We start from the raw sequence: 21,502 nt of genomic DNA, 5'->3' as shown, positions 1-21,502 counted from the left end.
GTGGTTGCGGTGGTGGTTGTGGCGATGGTGGTGGCTGTGTTGGTGGTTGCGGTGGTGGTGTCGGTGGTGGTGGTGGTGACGTCACCTCTAGTTTGAAGGCCAGGCCTACGAAGGGGTGAGTGTCGTCCCGTGCCGGGTTCAGCAACACACGGCACTTTTCCTGAGACTCCCTAAGCGCACACAAAGACAAAGGTCCCCCGTGTAGCCTCTACAGATTGCTGGGGCAAGTGCTGTTAGTAGCGAGTAGCAGCAGCACCTATGAAGGTAGACACAGGCAAAGATTCCCCGTGTAGCCTCTAAAGACTGCCGGGGCAAGTGCTGTTAGTAGCGAGTAGCAGCAGCTATCAAGGTAGACACAGACAAAGGTCCCCCGTGTAGCCTCTACAGACTGTAGGGGCAAGTGCTGTTAGTAGCGAATAGCAGCAGCGCCTATGAAGGTAGACACAGAGACAAAGGTCTCCCGTGTAGCCTCTACAGACTGCCGGGGCAAGTGCTGTTAGTAGCTAGCAGCAGCAGCTATGAAGTTAAACACAGAGACAAAGATCCCCCGTGTAGCCTCTACAGACTGCCGGGGCAAGTGCTGTTAGTAGCTAGCAGCAGCACCTATGAAGGTAGACACAGACAAAGGTCCCCCATGTAGCCTCTAACAGACTGCTGGGGCAAGTGCTGTTAGTAGCGAGTAGCAGCAGCTATGAAGTTAGACACAGAGACAAAGATCCCCCGTGTAGCCTCTACAGAGTGCTGGGGCAAGTGCTGTTAGTAGCGAGTAGCAGCAGCAGCTATGAAGGTAGACACAGACAAAGATCCCCCGTGTAGCCTCTACAGACTGCCGGGGCAAGTGCTGTTAGTAGCTAGCAGCAGCTATGAAGGTAGACACAGACAAAGGTCCCCCGTGTAGCCTCTACAGACTGCCGGGGCAAGTGCTGTTAGTAGCGCCTATGAAGTTAGACACACAGACAAAGATCCCCCGTGTAGCCTCTACAGACTGCCGGGGCAAGTGCTGTTAGTAGCGCCTATGAAGTTAGACACAGAGACAAAGGTCCCCCGTGTAGCCTCTACAGACTGCCGGGGCAAGTGCTGTTAGTAGCTAGCAGCAGCAGCTATGAAGTTAAACACAGAGACAAAGATCCCCCGTGTAGCCTCTACAGACTGCCGGGGCAAGTGCTGTTAGTAGCTAGCAGCAGCACCTATGAAGGTAGACACAGACAAAGGTCCCCCATGTAGCCTCTAACAGACTGCTGGGGCAAGTGCTGTTAGTAGCGAGTAGCAGCAGCTATGAAGTTAGACACAGAGACAAAGATCCCCCGTGTAGCCTCTACAGAGTGCTGGGGCAAGTGCTGTTAGTAGCGAGTAGCAGCAGCAGCTATGAAGGTAGACACAGACAAAGATCCCCCGTGTAGCCTCTACAGACTGCCGGGGCAAGTGCTGTTAGTAGCTAGCAGCAGCTATGAAGGTAGACACAGACAAAGGTCCCCCGTGTAGCCTCTACAGACTGCCGGGGCAAGTGCTGTTAGTAGCGCCTATGAAGTTAGACACACAGACAAAGGTCCCCCGTGTAGCCTCTACAGACTGCCGGGGCAAGTGCTGTTAGTAGCGCCTATGAAGTTAGACACACAGACAAAGGTCCCCCGTGTAGCCTCTACAGAGTGCTGGGGCAAGTGCTGTTAGTAGCGCCTATGAAGGTAGACACAGAGACAAAGGTCCCCCGTGTAGCCTCTACAGACTGCCGGGGCAAGTGCTGTTAGTAGCGCCTATGAAGGTAGACACAGAGACAAAGGTCCACCGTGTAGCCTCTACAGACTGCTGGGGCAAGTGCTGTTAGTAGCGAGTAGCAGCAGCGTCTATGAAGTTAGACACAGAGACAAAGGTCCCCCGTGTAGCCTCTACAGACTGCCGGGGCAAGTGCTGTTAGTAGCGCCTATGAAGTTAGACACAGAGACAAAGGTCCCCCGTGTAGCCTCTACAGACTGCCGGGGCAAGTGCTGTTAGTAGCGCCTATGAAGTTAGACACACAGACAAAGGTCCCCCGTGTAGCCTCTACAGACTGCCGGGGCAAGTGCTGTTAGTAGCGCCTATGAAGTTAGACACACAGACAAAGGTCCCCCGTGTAGCCTCTACAGACTGCCGGGGCAAGTGCTGTTAGTAGCGAGTAGCAGCAGCAGCAGCTATGAAGGTAGACACAGACAAAGGTCCCCCGTGTAGCCTCTACAGACTGCCGGGGCAAGTGCTGTTAGTAGCGCCTATGAAGTTAGACACACAGACAAAGGTCCCCCGTGTAGCCTCTAACAGACTGCTGGGGCAAGTGCTGTTAGTAGCGAGTAGCAGCAGCTATGAAGTTAGACACAGAGACAAAGATCCCCCGTGTAGCCTCTACAGACTGCCGGGGCAAGTGCTGTTGGTAGCGAGTAGCAGCAGCTATGAAGTTAGACACAGAGACAAAGATCCCCCGTGTAGCCTCTACAGACTGCCGGGGCAAGTGCTGTTGGTAGCGAGCGTACGTCTGCTGCTGCTGCTGCTGCTGCAGGGCGTAGTTGGAGACCTCCCCGGGGTGGGGCAGGAAGTCGACGAGGGCGTCCAGCAGTGGCTGCACCCCTTTGTTCTTCAGAGCCGTGCCCAGCAGCACCGGGGAGAAGCAGCGAGACATCGTGGCCCTGCGGATTGCAGCCTGGGGGGGAGGGCGTCGTGACGCGGGGGGGGGGAGGGGCAGGGGGGGGGCAGGGGGGAGGGGCAGGGGGGGGGAGGGGCAGGGGGGGGAGGAGGGAGGGGCAGGGGGGGGGAGGGGGGTGAAACACGGGGGGGGGGGTGGGGGGGGAGTGTAAGCTGTGTGTGTATGCTGTGTGTGTGTGTATGCTGTGTGTGTGTGTATGCTGTGTGTGTATGCTGTGTGTGTGTAAGCTGTGTGTGTGCTGTGTGTATGCTGTGTGTGTGTGTTGTGTGTGTGTTGTGTGTGTGTTGTGTGTGTATGCTATGTGTATGCTGTGTGTATGCTGTGTGTGTATGCTGTGTGTGTATGCTGTGTGTATGCTGTGTGTGTGTATGCTTTGTGTGTGTATGCTGTGTGTGTGTATGCTGTGTGTGTATGCTCTGTGTGTGTATGTTGTGTGTGTATGCTGTGTGTGTGTATGCTATGTGTATGCTGTGTGTATGCTGTGTGTGTATGCTGTGTGTGTATGCTGTGTGTGTGCTGTGTGTGTATAAGCTGTGTGTGTATGCTGTGTGTGTATGCTGTGGGTGTATGCTGTGTGTGTATACTGTGTGTGTGTGTGCTGTGTGTGTGTATGCTGTGTGTGTGCTGTGTGTATGCTGTGTGTATGCTGCGTGTGTGTATGCTGTGTGTATGCTGTGTGTATGCTGCGTGTATGCTGCGTGTGTGTATGCTGTGTGTATGCTGTGTGTATGCTGCGTGTGTGTATGCTGTGTGTATGCTGCGTGTGTGTATGCTGTGTGTATGCTGTGTGTGTATGCTGTGTGTATGCTGTGTGTATGCTGCGTGTGTGCGCGCTGTGCCTTGAGCTGCGTCACGCTGGGCTGGCACTCCTGCAAGAACATCTCCCCCAGCTCGTCGTCCACGTCGGCCACCGTCTCCACCAGCTCCTGGCGGAGACGGCGTGTCTCCTCTCGCAGGGCCTCGGGGACCGGGCCTGTCTCCACACGCTCCCTGCGGGGACACACGGAGACACACGGAGACACACGGAGACACACGGGGAGACACTCAGGGAGACACGGAGACACACGGGGAGACACACGGGGAGACACACGGGGAGACGCGGGGAGTCATGCGGAGACACACAGAGACACACAAAGACACACGGAGACACACGGAGACACACGGAGACACGGAGACACACGGGGAGACACGGGGAGACGGCGTGTCTCCTCTCGCAGGGCCTCGGGGACCGGGCCTGTCTCCACACGCTCCCTGCGGGGACACACGGAGACACACGGAGACACACGGGGAGACACGGAGACACACGGGGAGACACACGGAGACACACGGAGACACACGGAGACACACGGGGAGACACTCAGGGAGACACGGAGACACACGGGGAGACAAGTGTCTCCTCTCTGCGGGGACACACGGAGACACACGGGGAGACACGGAGACACACGGGGAGACGCGGGGAGTCATGCGGAGACACAAGGGGAGACACGGAGACAAACGGGGAGACACACGGGGAGACGCGGGGAGTCATGCGGAGACACACAGAGACACACGGAGACACACAGAGACACACGGAGACACACGGGGAGACAACGTGTCTCCTCTCGCAGGGCCTCGGGGACCGGGCCTGTCTCCACACGCTCCCTGCGGGGACAGACAGAGACACACAGAGACACACGGAGACACATGGAGACACACGGGGACACGGAGACACACGGGGAGACACACGGGGAGACACACGGGGAGACACACGGGGAGACACACGGGGAGACACACGGAGACACATGGAGACACGGAGACACACGGGGAGACACACGGGGAGACACACGGGGAGACACACGGGGAGACACACGGGGAGACACACGGAGACACACGGGGAGACACAGGGACACGCGGGGGACACGCGGGGGACAGACGAGGACAGACGGCGCGTCTCCTCCAAGTGGTTGAGCGTGCAGGTGAGCGAGCAACCGTGTGGGTGAGCGTGTTGGTGAGCGTGTGGGTGAGCGTGTAGGTGAGCATGCGGGTGAGCGAGGGGGTGAGCGTGTGGGTGAGCGAGCGGGTGAGCGTGCGGGTGAGCATGCGGGTGAGCGAGGGGGTGAGCGAGCGGGTGAGCGAGGGGGTGAGCGAGCGGGTGAGCGAGGGGGTGAGCGAGCGGGTGAGCGAGGGGGCGAGCGAGGGGGTGAGCGTACCCGTAGTCCCCGTGGAAGTAGAGTGCGTGGTTGTGGATGAGGTCGATGATGCCCTGCGTCTCACTCCCCAGGCCTATCGGGGCCTGCACCAGCGCCACGTTGTGGTTCAGCTTGGCCCTACGGAGACACGGAGACACGGAGACAGACACTGAGACACAGAGACAGACACGGACACACGGAGACACTGAGGCAGACACGGACACACGGAGACACTGAGACAGACACGGAGACACTGAGACACCAGCGCCACGTTGTGGTTCAGCTTGGCCCTACGGAGACACTGAGACACTGAGACAGACACGGAGACACTGAGACACTGAGACAGACACGGAGACACTGAGACACTGAGACAGACACGGAGACACGGAGACACCAGCGCCACGTTGTGGTTCAGCTTGGCCCTACGAAGACACGGAGACAGACACGGAGACACAGAGACAGACACGGACACACGGAGACACTGAGGCAGACACGGACACACGGAGACACTGAGACAGACACGGAGACACTGAGACACCAGCGCCACGTTGTGGTTCAGCTTGGCCCTACGGAGACACTGAGACACTGAGACAGACACGGAGACACTGAGACACTGAGACAGACACGGAGACACTGAGACACTGAGACAGACACGGAGACACGGAGACACCAGCGCCACGTTGTGGTTCAGCTTGGCCCTACGGAGACACGGAGACACGGAGACACAGAGACACAGAGACACGGAGACACAGAGACACAGAGAAACGGAGACACAGAAACACAGAGACACTGGGACAGACACGGAGACACTGAGACACAGAGACACTGGGACAGACACGGAGACACGGACACACAGAGACACGGAGACACTGAGACAGACACGGAGACACGGAGACACAGAGACACGGAGACACTGAGACACTGAGACAGACACGGAGACACTGAGACACCAGCGCCACGTTGTGCTTCAGCTTGGCCCTACAGAGACACAGAGACACAGTGACACTGAGACACGGAGACACACACAGAGACACACGGAGACACTGAGACAGACACGGAGACACTGAGACACAGAGACAGACACGGAGACACAGTGACACAGAGACACAGAGATACAGAGACACAGACACGGAGACACTGAGACACGGAGACACAGACACTGAGACACGGAGACACGGAGACACTGAGACACTGAGACAGACACGGAGACACTGAGACACCAGCGCCACGTTGTGGTTCAGCTTGGCCCTATGGAGACACAGAGACACAGAGACACTGAGACACTGAGATAGAGACACACAAAGAGACACAGACACGGAGACATAGAGACACGGAGACAGACACTGAGACACAGAGACACGGAGACACAGAGACACAGACATGGAGATACAGAGACACAGAGACACAGACACGAAGACACAGAGACACAGAGACACACACAGAGACACGGAGACGGAGACACGGACACACTGAGACACAGAGACACACACAGAGACACAGAGACACACACAGAGACACACGGAGACACTGAGACAGACACGGAGACACTGAGACACTGAGACAGACACGGAGACACAGTGACACAGAGACACAGAGATACAGAGACACACACAGAGACACAGACACGGAGACACAGACACGGAGACACAGAGACACGGAGACACACACAGAGACACACACAGAGACACGGAGACGGAGACACGGACACACAGAGACAAGGAGACACATAGACAAAGAGACAAAGAGACACGGACACACAGAGACACTGAGACACAGAGACACACAGAGACACGGACACACAGAGACACTGAGACACAGAAACACTGAGACACAGAGACACAGAGACACTGAGACACGGACACACGGAGACACTGAGACACACACACACAGACACACGGAGACACGGACACACACAGAGACACGGACACACACGGAGACACGGACACACACGGAGACACGGACACACAGACACACAGACACACTGAGACACGGACACACACGGAGACACGGACACACAGACACACAGACACACTGAGACACGGACACACACGGAGACACGGACACACAGACACACAGACACACTGAGACACGGACACACACGGAGACACGGACACACACGGAGACACGGACACACACGGAGACACGGACACACACGGAGACACAGACACACGGACACACACGGAGACACGGACACACAGACACACAGACACACAGACACACGGAGACACGGACACACAGACACACAGACACACGGAGACACGGACACACACGGAGACACGGACACACAGAGACACAGACACACAGACACACAGACACACGGACACACACACACACACAGACACACACAGACACACGGACACACACAGACACACACAGACACACAGACACAGACACACGGAGACACGCGGACGACGACCCCCACCTCATCATGGCGACAGCGCGAGCTGGGTCGGCTCCCTGGCGGTCCAGCTTGTTGATGAATGTGACGAAGGGCACGCGGTACCGGCGCATCTGGCGACACACCGTCATGGTCTGGCACTGCACGCCACCCACGGCACACAGCACCAGCACGGCACCGTCCAGCACACGCAGCGCTCGCTCCACCTCGATCGTGAAGTCCACGTGGCCTGGGGTGTGGGGACAGTGGAGGGTAGGGGGGTGGTGGTGGTGGTGGTGGTGGGGTGGAGTGGGGGGCACGTGGGTGAGAGTGTTGGGGGGGGTGGGGGTGGAGCGGTGGTGGTGGTGGTGGGGTGGAGTGGGGGGCACGTGGGTGAGAGTGTTGGGGGGGGTGGAGTGGTGGTGGTGGTGGGGTGGAGTGGGGGGCACGTGGGTGAGAGTGTTGGGGGGGGGGTGGAGTGGTGGTGGTGGTGGTGGGGTGGAGTGGGGGGCACGTAGGTGAGAGTGTTGGGGGGGGGGGTGGAGTGGTGGTGGTGGTGGTGGGGGGGTGCACGTGGGTGAGAGTGTTGGGGGGGGGTGGAGTGGTGGTGGTGGGGGGGGTGGAGTGGGGGGCACGTGGGTGAGAGTGTTGGGGGGGGGGAGTGGTGGTGGTGGGGGTGGAGCGGGGGGGCACGTGGGTGAGAGTGTTGGGGGGGGTGGAGTGGTGGTGGTGGTGGTGGGGTGGAGTGGGGGGCACGTAGGTGAGAGTGGGGGGGGTGGGGGGTGGAGCGGTGGTGGTGGTGGTGGGGTGGAGTGGGGGGCACGTGGGTGAGAGTGGGGGGGGGGGGGTGGAGTGGTGGTGGTGGTGGTGGGGTGGAGTGGGGGGCACGTGGGTGAGAGTGGGGGGGGAGTCGTGGTGGTGGTGGTGGTGGGGGGGTGGAGTGGGGGGCACGTGGGTGAGAGTGGGGGGGGGTGGAGTGGTGGTAGTGGGGGGGTGGAGTGGGGGGCACGTGGGTGAGAGTGTTGGGGGGGGGAGTGGAGTGGTGGTGGTGGGAGGGTGTGGAGTGGGGGGCACGTAGGTGAGAGTGTTGGGGGGGGGGGTGGAGTGGTGGTGGTGGGAGGGTGTGGAGTGGGGGGCACGTGGGTGAGAGTGGGGGGGAGGGGAGTCGTGGTGGTGGTGGTGGTGGGGGGGTGGAGTGGGGGGCACGTGGGTGAGAGTGGGGGGAGTGGAGTGGTGGTGGTGGTGGTGGGGTGGAGTGGGGGCACGTAGGTGAGAGTGGGGGGGGGTGGAGTGGGGGGCACGTGGGTGAGAGTGGGGGGGGGGGAGCCGTGGTGGTGGTGGTGGTGGGGGGGTGGAGTGGGGGGCACGTGGGTGAGAGTGTGGGGGGGGGGGAGTCGTGGTGGTGGGGGGGTGTGGAGTGGGGGGCACGTGGGTGAGAGTGGGGGGGGGGGGGTGGAGTGGTGGTGTTGGGGGGGTGGAGTGGGGGGCACGTGGGTGAGAGTGGGGGGGGGTGGAGTGGTGGTGGTGGGGGGGTGGAGTGGGGGGCACGTGGGTGAGAGTGGGAGGGGGGTCATGGCGGTGGTGGTGGCGATGATGGTGGTGGTTGTTGTCGTTGTTGTTGTGGTGGTGGTAGTTGTGGTGGTTGTGGTAGTTGTGGTGGTTGTGGTTGTTGTGGTGGTTGTGGTTGTTGTGGTGGTGGTTGTGGTGGTGTACCGGGCGTGTCGATGATGGTGGTGGTAGTTGTGGTGGTTGTGGTAGTTGTGGTGGTTGTGGTAGTTGTTGTGGTGGTGGTAGTTGTTGTGGTGGTGGTGGTGGTGTACCAGGCGTGTCGATGATGGTTGTGGTAGTTGTGGTGGTTGTGGTAGTTGTTGTGGTGGTGGTAGTTGTTGTGGTGGTGGTGTACCAGGCGTGTCGATGATGGTTGTGGTAGTTGTGGTGGTTGTGGTAGTTGTTGTGGTGGTGGTGGTGGTGTACCAGGCGTGTCGATGATGGTGGTGGTAGTTGTGGTGGTTGTGGTAGTTGTTGTGGTGGTGGTGTACCAGGCATGTCGATGATGGTGGTGGTAGTTGTGGTGGTTGTGGTAGTTGTTGTGGTGGTGGTGGTGGTGTACCAGGCGTGTCGATGATGATGGTGGTAGTTGTGGTGGTAGTTGTTGTGGTTGTGGTAGTTGTTGTGGTGGTGGTAGTTGTGGTGGTGGTGGTGGTGGTGTACCAGGCGTGTCGATGATGATGGTGGTAGTTGTGGTGGTGGTGGTAGTTGTTGTGGTTGTGGTAGTTGTTGTGGTGGTGGTAGTTGTGGTGGTGGTGGTGGTGGTGTACCAGGCGTGTCGATGATGGTGGTGGTAGTTGTGGTGGTTGTGGTAGTTGTGGTGGTTGTGGTAGTTGTGGTTGTTGTGGTGGTGGTAGTTGTGGTGGTGGTGGTGGTTGTTGTGGTGGTGGTGGTAGTTGTTGTGGTGGTGGTGTACCAGGCGTGTCGATGATGTTGATATTGTGGCCACGCCACTCGCTGTAGGTTGCTGCTGACTGGATGGTGATGCCTCGCTGCCGCTCCAGATCCATAGAGTCCATCACGGCACCAACCCCATCCTTCCCCTTCACCTGCAACCACAACAACCATCACTACAACTACCACCACCACCACACTCAACGTAGAATCCATCACGGCACCAACCCCATCCTTCCCCTTCACCTGCAACCACAACAACCATCACTACAACTACCACCACCACCACACTCAACGTAGAGTCCATCACGGCACCAACCCCATCCTTCCCCTTCACCTGCAACCACAACCACAACAACCACCACCACAACCACAACCACCATCACCACCACACTCAACGTAGAATCCATCACGGCACCAACGCCATCCTTCCCCTTCACCTGCAACCACAACCACAACAACCACCACCACCACAACCACCATCACCACCACACTCAACGTAGAGTCCATCACGGCACCAACCCCATCCTTCCCCTTCACCTGCAACCACAACCACAACCACAACAACCACCATCACTACAACCACCACCACCACAACCACCATCACCACCACACTCAACGTAGAGTCCATCACGGCACCAACCCCAACCTTCCCCTTCACCTGCAACCACAACCACAACAACCACCACCACAACCACAACCACCATCACCACCACACTCAACGTAGAGTCCATCACGGCACCAACCCCATCCTTCACCTGCAACCACAACAACCACAACAACCACCATCACTACAACCACCACCACAACCACCACAACCACCACCACCACAACCACCATCACCACCACACTCAACGTAGAGTCCATCACGGCACCAACCCCATCCTTCCCCTTCACCTGCAACCACAACCACAACCACCACCACAACCACCATCATTACAACCACCACCACCACAACCACCATCACCACCACCACCACACTCAACGTAGAGTCCATCACGGCACCAACCCCATCCTTCCCCTTCACCTGCAACCACAACCACCATCACTACAACTACCACCACCACCACCACACTCAACGTAGAGTCCATTACGGCACCAACCCCATCCTTCCCCTTCACCTGCAACCACAACCACAACAACCACCACCACAACCACCATCACTACAACCACCACCACCACAACCACCATCACCACCACCACCACACTCAACGTAGAATCCATCACGGCACCAACCCCATCCTTCCCCTTCACCTGCAACCACAACCACAACAACCACCACCACAACCACCATCACCACCACACTCAACGTAGAATCCATCACGGCACCAACCCCAACCTTCACCTGCAACCACAACCACAACCACAACAACCACCACAACCACCACCACCACCACCACAACCACCACACTCAACGTAGAGTCCATCACGGCACCAACCCCAACCTTCCCCTTCACGTGCAACCACAACCACCAAAACCACCACCACTACAAGCAAAATCACTACACCCACCACCACTACAACCACACAACCACTACAACCACCACAACCACCATCACTACAACCACCACCACCACAACCACCATCACCACAAACCACCATCACTACAACTACCACCACTACAACCAACATCACTACAACTACCACCACCACCACTACAACCACCATCACCACAACCACCATCACTACAACTACCACCACCACCACTACAACTACTACAACCACCATCACTACAACTACCACCACCACAACCACCATCACTACAACTACTACCACCACCACCACTACAACCAACATCACTACAACTACCACCACCATCACTACAACTACCACCACCACTACAACCACTACAACTACCACCACCACTACCACAACAACTACTACCACCACCACAACTACTACTACCACCACCACCACCACAACAGTGTCCATGATACGAGGCAAGCGTGGTGGTGGTGAGCGTGGTAGTGGTGGTTGTGGTGGTGTTGGTGAGCGTGGTGGTGGTGAGCGTGGTGGTGAGCGTGGTGGTGGTGAGCGTGGTGATGAGCGTGGTGGTGGTGAGCGTGGTGATGAGCGTGGTGGTGGAGGTGAGCGTGGTGGAGGTGAGCGTGGTGGTGGAGGCGAGCGTGGTGGTGAGCGTGGTGGTGAGCGTGGTGGTGAGCGTGGTGATGAGCGTGGTGATGAGCGTGGTGGTGGAGGTGAGCGTGGTGGAGGTGAGCATGGTGGTGGAGGCGAGCGTGGTGGTGGTGGTGGTGAGCGTGGTGGTGAGCGTGGTGGTGAGCGTGGTGGTGTTGGTGAGCGTGGTGGTGGTGAGCGTGGTGGTGGTGAGCGTGGTGGTGTTGGTGAGCGTGGTGGTGGTGAACGTGGTGGTGGTGGTGAACGTGGTGTTGGTGAACGTGGTGTTGGTGAGCGTGGTGGTGAGCGTGGTGGTGGTGGTGAGCGTGGTGAACGTGGTGGTGGTGGTGGTGAGCGTGGTGGTGGTGGTGAGCGTGGTGAACGTGGTGGTGGTGAGCGTGGTGTTGGTGAGCGTGGTGGTGAGCGTGGTGGTGAGCGTGGTGGTGGTGGTGAGCGTGGTGGTGAGCGTGGTGAGCGTCATGGTGAGCGTAGTGGTGGTGTTGGTGAGCGTGTCCGTCCCAACCTCGTGCATGCGTGCGATCTTGCCCGTGTAGAACAGCACGCGCTCCTTCAGCGTGGTGGTGAGTGTCGTGGTGAGCGTGGTGGTGAGCGTGGTGGTGGTGAGCGTGGTGGTGGTGAGCGTGGTGGTGGTGAGCGTGGTGAGCGTGGTGGTGTTGGTGAGCGTGGTGGTGAGCGTGAGCGTGGTGGTGAGCGTGGTGGTGAGCATGGTGGTGAGCGTGGTGAGCATCATGGTGAGCGTGGTGGTGGTGGTGAGCGTGGTGGTGGTGAGCGTGGTGAACGTGGTGGTGGTGAGCGTGGTGTTGGTGAGCGTGGTGGTGAGCGTGGTGGTGAGCGTGGTGGTGGTGTTGGTGAGCGTGGTGGTGAGCGTGGTGGTGAGCGTGGTGGTGGTGGTGGTGGTGAGCGTGGTGGTGAGCGTCATGGTGAGCGTGGTGGTGGTGTTGGTGAGCGTGTCGGTCCCAACCTCGTGCATGCGTGCGATCTTGCCCGTGTAGAACAGCACGCGCTCCGTCAGCGTCGTGGTGAGTGTCGTGGTGAGCGTGGTGGTGAGCGTGGTGGTGGTGGTGTTGGTGAGCGTGGTGTTGGTGAGCGTGGTGGTGAGCGTGGTGGTGAGCGTGGTGGTGAGCGTGGTGGTGGTGGTGAGCGTAGCGGTGCCAACCTCGTGCATGCGTGCGATCTTGCCCGTGTAGAACAGCACGCGCTCCTTCAGCGTCGTGGTGAGTGTCGTGGTGAGCGTGGTGGTGAGCGTGGTGTTGGTGAGCGTGGTGGTGGTGAGCGTGGTGGTGGTGAGCGTGGTGGTGGTGAGCGTGGTGGTGAGCGTGGTGGTGGTGAGCGTGGTGGTGGTGAGCGTGGTGGTGAGCGTGGTGGTGTTGGTGAGCGTGGTGGTGAGCGTGGTGGTGTTGGTGAGCGTGGTGGTGTTGGTGAGTGTGGTGGTGGTGAGCGTGGTGGTGGTGAGTGTGGTGGTGAGCGTGGTAATGAGCGTGGTGGTGAGCGTGGTGGTGAGCGTGGTGGTGTTGGTGAGCGTGGTGGTGGTGGTGAGCGTGTCGGTCCCAACCTCGTGCATGCGTGCGATCTTGCCCGTGTAGAACAGCACGCGCTCCGTCAGCGTCGTGGTGAGTGTCGTGGTGAGCGTGGTGGTGAGCGTGGTGGTGGTGGTGAGCGTCATGGTGAGCGTGGTGGTGAGCGTCATGGTGAGCGTGGTGGTGGTGGTGGTGAGCGTGTCGGTGCCAACCTCGTGCATGCGTGCGATCTTGCCCGTGTAGAACAGCACGCGCTCCGTCAGCGTCGTCTTGCCCGAGTCGATGTGAGCCGAAATTCCGATGTTCCGGATCTTCTCGTTGGGGGTCACGGCGGCGGCGGCGGCGGCCGCCGGCCCGGCCCCCGCGGGGGAGGCCGCCGACCGCCGGCGGAGCGGCGGTAGCGCCGGCGGGGCCTGGGCGGCGACGGCGGCGGACCGGCAACATTCGGTGAGCGGCGGTGATAGAGAACTACGGGGTGCCAAAGCGAGCGAGGCCCGGTGTCTTTAGCCTGCCGTTGAAGGCGGCGAAACCGGGTTAAGATGTTCACGCACGCACGTGGTGTGTGTGTGTGTGTGTACACGTGGTGTGTGTGTACATGTGGTGTGTGTACACGTGGTGTGTGTGTGTGTACACGTGGTGTGTGTGTGTACACGTGGTGTGTGTACACGTGGTGTGTGTGTGTGTACACGTGGTGTGTGTACATGTGGTCTGTGTACACGTGGTGTGTGTGTGTACACGTGGTGTGTGTGTGTACACGTGGTGTGTGTGTGTACACGTGGTGTGTGTGTACACGTGGTGTGTGTGTACACGTGGTGTGTGTGTACACGTGGTGTGTGTACATGTGGTGTGTGTGTGTGTGTACACGTGGTGTGTGTGTGTGTGTACACGTGGTGTGTGTGTGTACACGTGGTGTGTGTGTGTATGTGCACACGTGGTGTGTGTGTGTATGTGCATACGTGGTGTGTGTGTGTACACGTGGTGTGTGTGTACACGTGGTGTGTGTACACGTGGTGTGTGTACACGTGGTGTGTGTACACGTGGTGTGTGTGTACACGTGGTGTGTGTGTGTACACGTGGTGTGTGTGTGTACACGTGGTGTGTGGTGTGTGTACACGTGGTGTGTGGTGTGTGTACACGTGGTGTATGTGTACACGTGGTGTGTGTGTGTATACACGTGAGTGTGTGTGTGTACACGTGGTGTGTGTGTGTACACGTGAGTGTGTGCACACGTGGTGTGTGTGTGTGTACGTGGTGTGTGTGTGTGTGTACACGTTGTGTGTGTGTGTACACGTGGTGTGTGTGTGTGTGTACAAGTGTGTGTGTGTACACGTGGTGTGTGTGTACACGTGGTGTGTGTGTGTACACGTGTGTGTGTGTACACGTGGTGTGTGTGTGTACACGTGGTGTGTGTGTGTACACGTGGTGTGTGTACACGTGGTGTGTGTGTACACGTGGTGTGTGTGTGTGTACACGTGGTGTGTGTGTGTGAGTGAGTGTACACGTGGTGTGTGTAAACGTGAGCGTGTGTGTGTGTACACGTGGTGTGTGTGTACACGTGAGTGTGTGTGTGTACACGTGAGTGTGTGTGTACACGTGTATGTGTGTGTACACTGTGTGTGTACACGTGTGTGTGAGTGTGTGTACACTGTGTGTGTGTGTGTACACGTGTGTGTACACGTGTGTGTGTGAGTGAGTGTGTGTGTACACTGTGTGTGTACACTGTGTGTGTGTACACTGTGTGTATAGTGTGTGTACAGTGTGTGCGTGCAGTGTGTACAGTGTGTGAGTGCACGCGTGTGTACAGTGTGTGTGCTATGTGTGTGCACACTGTGTGTACAGTGTTTGCAATGTGTGTACAGTGTGCGCTGCGTGTGTACAGTGTGTGTACAGTGCACGTGTGCGGTGTGTGCACTGTGTGTACAGTGTGTGTGCGGTGCGTGTGTACAGTGCGTGTGCCGTGGGCGTGAGTACAGTATTGTGTGCGCTGTGTGTGTACAGTGTGTGTGGTGTGTGTGTACACTGTGTGTGTACACTGTGTGTACAGTGCATGCGTATACAGTGTGTACACTGTATGTACAGTGCATGCACGGTGTGTGCGCTGTGTGTACAGTGTGCATACGGTGTGTACAGTGCGTGTGCTCTGTGTGTACAGTGTGTGCAGTGTGTGTGCAGTGTGTACGCGGTGTGCTGTGTACAGTGTATGTACAGTGTGTGTACAGTGCGTGTGTACAGTGTGTGTGAGTACCGAGCTGTTTCGGAGTAACCGCCCCTGGCTCGCCCAGCGCACCGCTGGGGTCGTCACTCGCAGCATGGCGCCTGCAGCGTCTGTACACACAAAGGTCCCCCGTGTAGCCTCTACACACTGCTGGGGCAAGTGCTGTTAGTAGCGAGTAGCAGCAGCACCTGTGAAGGTACACACAGACAAAGGTCCCCCGTGTAGCCTCTACACACTGCTGGGGCAAGTGCTGTTCGTAGCGAGTAGCAGCAGCACCTACGAAGGTAGACACAGACAAAGGTCCCCCGTGTAGCCTCTACAGGCAGTAGGGGCAAGTGCTGTTAGTAGCGGGTAGTAGCAGCACCTGTGAAGGTAGACACAGACAAAGGTCCCCCGTGTAGCCTCTACAGACTGTAGGGGCAAGTGCTGTTAGCGAGCACCTATTAAGGCTACCGGCACCGTGGCACACGAGGTGCTGGGTGGCTACCAGCACCACGCCCCCGGCCGCCTTTGTCTTCCCCCAGTGGCGGATGCTTCCTCCCGCACCGGCCGAACTGACGTTGAGGCTGAGTCGACCTGGGCGAGGCCCGGGACCGTGAGCGTGGAATCACCACCACCACCTCGCCACCCGTGTGTGCCAGGCTATGTGCACCCTGAGGCCACGTGAAGTGTTGAAAGCCCGCTGGCAGGAGGTCACGGGGGCAGACCCAGCAGGTGCCACGGGTCGACTGACTGAGATGACTGGCTGATGCACCACCTGTGCCCCGTACTGTGCCAACTCGCTGTGCTTTAACCACCCGGCGCTCCGCTCGTTGTTGTGAGCGTCGCTCCTCCGCCCTCCGTTGTTGTTGGAGGGCGACTGCCTCCAACAACTGCCCAGTAGCAGCGTCCTTCACGAGCCTCCTCCTCCACAGAGGCCGATCTTGACACCGCTGGTACCGGTCATCGGCAAGTCCACTCAGCTCCACGTCCTCCTGTACCACGTCACTCCATCTCTTCTCTAGCCCCGTGCCTCGCCCGCTTAGCCCCCTCGATCCGGCCGAACAAAAGCTGTTTCGGCATGCGGTGGCTGGGCATGCGGGCTACATGACCCACTCACACTCACTCTCACACTCACTCACACACTCACTCACTCACACTCACTCACTCACACACTCACTCACACTCACTCACATCACTCACCACGTGGGTGAGCCGACTCACGTGCCCGCGCGCGCGAGCCTCTTTCAATGTCACGCCGGGTGAAGGGGAGGGCGGGGCCTACGGGGTGGGGTCGGAGGTGGCCGACACAACTTCCGGTTTTGCCACACCGCGCTCTCATTGGCTCGCGGCGCGCAGTCACGTGCACACCCCACCGCCACCCCTACCCAAGATGGCCGACGGCCCGCTCGTGCTCGAACGTCACCGCACGTGACCCGGCGCGTGGCGGCCTTGGACACCGGTGACGTCATGGTCTATACACTGCTGGATGATGACCAGCGATGGTGATGGCGATGACGATTTCTCTAGCCACGTGTGAGCAACTCCAATCTCACCACGTGTTGCTATCTCTGTGTCTCGGTGTGATTCTCTATCCACCGCTGGATGAGCATCGTCAATGTGGTGATGGTGATGACGATTTCTCTAGCCACGTGTGAGCAACTCCAATCTCACCACGTGTTACTATCTACCGTGTCTCGGTGTGATTCTCTATCCACTGCTGGATGAGGATAATCAATGTGGTGACGGTGATGACGATTTCTCTAGCCACGTGTGAGCAACTCCAATCTCACCTCGTGTTCCTATCTCCGTGTCTCGGTGTGATTCTCTATCCACTGCTGGATGAGGATAATCAATGTGATGACGGTGATGACGATTTCTCTAGCCACGTGTGAGCAACTCCAATATCACGTGTTGCTATCTCCGTGTCTCGGTGTGATTCTCGTCACCGACGTGGTCTATCCACTGCTGGACGAGCATCGTCAATGTAATGGTGATCAATTATCTAGCCCCGTGTGTGTTCAATAATCCACGTGCTACTCTCTCTCTCTCTGTCTCTCTCGATGCGATTCTCGTCATCGCCGTGGACTATCCACTGCTGGATGAAGATGTCTCAGTGTATTCTTGGGTCTTTTGGCAAAGTCACCACGTAGAAGGGAAACAGTAAAATAATAAAAATATGAAACAATACAATTCTCGACTGCAACACAAGCAATCATCATCAGGTGTGAAAACCACGGGAAGTAAATTTGAAGAAAAAAAAGTGGCGGGTTTTTTTTTTAACGTCAGCACCACGGAGAGCGATTTGGTAGCCATTCAGATGGACGAGTCCATCTATGTTCGGAAAAGAGGAGGGGGGAGACGAAAAATAATGGATAATTGTTTCCCTTCTACGTGACTTTACCGAAAGAACCAAGAATATGAATCCCTGCAGTCACAAAAGCTTTAAATCAAAATGTCTCAGTGTGTTCAATAATCCACGTGCCCCTCTCTCTGTCAGCATCTCAGATAGATGATGGTGGTGGGGGGGGGGAATCTAACAGATGATGAGGTCTTAGGGCTATGTTCTTACTTAGCATAATAGGGGCCGTCCATAAATGACGTCATTTATGGACGGCCCCTATTGTCGGAGAAAACATTTGTTAAAAAGTATTTTAAATTAAGTAAAACGTGTTGTCTATATTTATTTATAAAGTCACTCACTAATCCACCCGTCCACTCACCCACTCACTCACCCACCCGTCCACTCACCCACCCACTCACCCACCCGTCCAATCACTCACCCACTCACTCACCCACTCAGTCACCCACCCATTCACTCACCCACCCACCCAACCCACCCGTCCACTCACTCACCCACTCACCCACCCGTCCACTCACTCACCCACTCACTCACCCACCCGTCCACTCACCCACTTACTCACCCACTCGTCCACTCACTCACCCACTCATTCACCCACTCACTCACCCACCCGTCCACTCACCCACTCACTCACCCACCCGTCCAATCACTCACTCACTCACTCACCCACTCAGTCACCCACTCAGTCACCCACTCACTCACCCACCCACCCGTCCACTCACTCACCCACTCACTCACACACCCGTCCACTCACTCACCCACTCACTCATCCACCCGTCCACTCACCCACTCACTCACCCACCCGTCCACTCACCCACTTACTTACCCGCTCGTCCACTCATTCACCCACTCACTCACCCACCCGTCCACTCACCCACCCCTCCAATCACTCACTCACTCTCTCACCCACTCAGTCACCCATCCACTCACTCACCCACCCGTCCACTCACCCACCCCTCCAATCACTCACTCACTCTCTCACCCACTCAGTCACCCATCCACTCACTCACTCACCCACCCACTCACTCACCCACTCACTCACCCACCCACTCACTCACACGTATTATTATTATTATTGATCTTTGGCCAATGTATTGATTCTCACCCCGATAAAGCTCACACGCCGCGGATATATAATTCACCGTGCTCAGGCTCCATCCACTGCTGGATGAAGCAAGGACCTCGCTCGCTCGCTCACTCACAAAGTGCCAGATGATCCCAGTAGCAAAAGTCGCTACATGTGTAGTAGCTACGGGCCCCGCACTTTCAAGGGCCCCGCGTTAGATGCTTTCAAGCTATCAATTACCGGTTCAGTGATTCTGCACTTGCTCGATTACTATAGTACTATACCGCCTTCAACTTTTGTCAACGTCTGGGTGTTTAAGGTGAGCGATGTGTCGTATTATCCGGCCGTATAGCAAATGAAAACATATAATTACTTTACTATGCAAGTTAAGAATTTGTGTGTTTCAAGGCCGTAATTATAATATTTAAATAGGCTCAAAAATGTCCCCCCCCCCCCCAATATATTGCTATAAAATAGATTTATGTTTATTTGATTGTTTTAAATTTTGATTTAAAGCTGTCGTGACTGCAGTAATTCATATTCTTGGTTCTTTCGGTAAAGTCACGTCGAAGGGAAACAATAAAATAATAAAATATATATGAAACAATAAAATTCTCACGACGTTTCGACTGTAACACAAACAGTCGTCATCAGGTGTGAAAACCAACGGCAAAAAAACATTTGATTGTTGTTATGGTTGTACTTTATTAATCCATAATCTCTTCCATTACATATGTAGTTTTGCTCCGGAGACATTTCGTAGGGGGGGGGGGAGGGCACGTCTTTATTATCCACACGTACCCTAACAATGAAACAAGAAAGGTAAACAACTAAAAACAGAACAATGTAATACAATATACACCTTCTTTGGTTCTTTCGGTAAAGTCACCACCACGTAGAATGAGAATAAAATAATAAATTGATAAAATAAAATAACAATAAAATTATCACGACGTTTCGGCCACAACACAAGCGGCCTTCATCAGGTGAAGGGACGAGACTGTCTGGAGGACAGCGCTGGAGCGAAAAAGCCACGCTCAGATCACGACCTTTAAGCTGTGTGAGAAGAGACAAAGCGCCTTGACAAAGGAATTAGCATAGAATTTAGCATTGATATAGCTGAGTGATTAGCTTGTGACTGGTCACAGAAATGGCTATGTTAAAGTCAAAGCATACACATCCACAGAGGCACCCCTTGACAAAGGAATTAGCATAGAATTTAGCATTGAAATAGCTGAGTGATTAGCTTGTGACTGGTCACAGAAATGGCTATGTTAAAGTCAAAGCATACACATCCACAGAGGCACCCCTTGACAAAGGAATTAGCATAGAATTTAGCATTGAAATAGCTGAGTGATTAGCTTGTGACTGGTCACAGAAATGGCTATGTTAAAGTCAAAGCATACACATCCACAGAGGCACCCCTTGACAAAAGGAATTAGCATAGAATTTAGCATTGAAATAGCTGAGTGATTAGCTTGTGACTGGTCACAGAAATGGCTATGTTAAAGTCAAAGCATACACATCCACAGAGGCACCCCTTGACAAAGGAATTAGCATAGAATTTAGCATTGAAATAGCTGAGTGATTAGCTTGTGACTGGTCACAGAAATGGCTATGTTAAAGTCAAAGCATACACATCCACAGAGGCACCCCTTGACAAAGGAATTAGCATAGAATTTAGCATTGAAATAGCTGTGTGATTAGCTTGTGACTGGTCACAGAAATGGCTATGTTAAAGTCAAAGCATACACATCCACAGAGGCACCCCTTGACAAAAGGAATTAGCATAGAATTTAGCATTGAAATAGCTGAGTGATTAGCTTGTGACTGGTCACAGAAATGGCTATGTTAAAGTCAAAGCATACACATCCACAGAGGCACCCCTTGACAAAAGGAATTAGCATAGAATTTAGCATTGAAATAGCTGAGTGATTAGCTTGTGACTGGTCACAGAAATGGCTATGTTAAAGTCAAAGCATACACATCCACAGAGGCACCCCTTGACAAAGGAATTAGCATAGAATTTAGCATTGAAATAGCTGAGTGATTAGCTTGTGACTGGTCACAGAAATGGCTATGTTAAAGTCAAAGCATACACATCCACAGAGGCACCCCTTGACAAAAGGAATTAGCATAGAATTTAGCCTTGAAATAGCTGAGTGATTAGCTTGTGACTGGTCACAGAAATGGCTATGTTAAAGTCAAAGCATACCCATCCACAGAGGCACCCCTTGACAAAAGGAATTAGCATAGAATTTAGCATTTAAATAGCTGAGTGATTAGCTTGTGACTGGTCACAGAAATGGCTATGTTAAAGCATACACATCCACAGAGGCACCCCTTGACAAAAGGAATTAGCATAGAATTTAGCATTGAAATAGCTGAGTGATTAGCTTGTGACTGGTCACAGAAATGGCTATGTTAAAGTCAGAGCATACACATTCACAGAGGCACCTAGTACAAATCAAACAGGAGAATTTAGCATTGAAATAACTAGGATTAACGCTGCTAAGATTCGCAGCGTCTTTTAAGCTCGGTGAGAGGCGTGGCGAGCCTTGAAAAAGGAGTT

At 55.7% G+C, this 21,502-nt stretch overlaps 1 protein-coding gene across 8 annotated transcripts in view; it reads right to left on the bottom strand.

The window, feature by feature from the left end:
- Positions 1 to 16,807, bottom strand: part of LOC142905290 (elongation factor G, mitochondrial-like) — a 34,310-nt gene extending 17,503 nt beyond the window's left edge. For 4 of the 8 annotated variants that reach the window (XM_076057962.1, XM_076057966.1, XM_076057967.1 and 1 more), the window contains exons 1-9: positions 16,706 to 16,807; positions 15,554 to 15,633; positions 13,521 to 13,721; positions 9,678 to 9,810; positions 7,259 to 7,463; positions 4,858 to 4,974; positions 3,508 to 3,658; positions 2,499 to 2,665; positions 86 to 170 (exon numbers count right to left, since the gene is read on the bottom strand). In XM_076057962.1, the coding sequence (XP_075914077.1) occupies positions 86 to 170; positions 2,499 to 2,665; positions 3,508 to 3,658; positions 4,858 to 4,974; positions 7,259 to 7,463; positions 9,678 to 9,810; positions 13,521 to 13,721; positions 15,554 to 15,619 (1,125 nt within the window). In that variant the 5' untranslated portion in view covers positions 15,620 to 15,633; positions 16,706 to 16,807. Of the gene's footprint in view, positions 1 to 85; positions 171 to 2,498; positions 2,666 to 3,507; positions 3,659 to 4,857; positions 4,975 to 7,258; positions 7,464 to 9,677; positions 9,811 to 12,293; positions 12,358 to 12,752; positions 12,925 to 13,520; positions 13,722 to 15,553; positions 15,634 to 15,963; positions 16,205 to 16,293; positions 16,684 to 16,705 lie in introns of those variants that run through there. The other 4 variants (XM_076057964.1, XM_076057965.1, XM_076057969.1 and 1 more) reach the window with 4 other exon arrangements.
- Between the last annotated feature and the right edge of the window lie 4,695 nt (positions 16,808 to 21,502).

The sequence above is a fragment of the Petromyzon marinus genome (genome assembly GCF_048934315.1).
Source record: "Petromyzon marinus isolate PM22_M1 ecotype Great Lakes invasive population chromosome 67 unlocalized genomic scaffold, UKy_Petmar_22M1.pri1.0 chr67_unloc.1, whole genome shotgun sequence".
Classification (NCBI taxonomy): Eukaryota; Metazoa; Chordata; class Hyperoartia; order Petromyzontiformes; family Petromyzontidae; genus Petromyzon; species Petromyzon marinus.
This window is presented reverse-complemented; position numbering and strand designations above follow the sequence as displayed.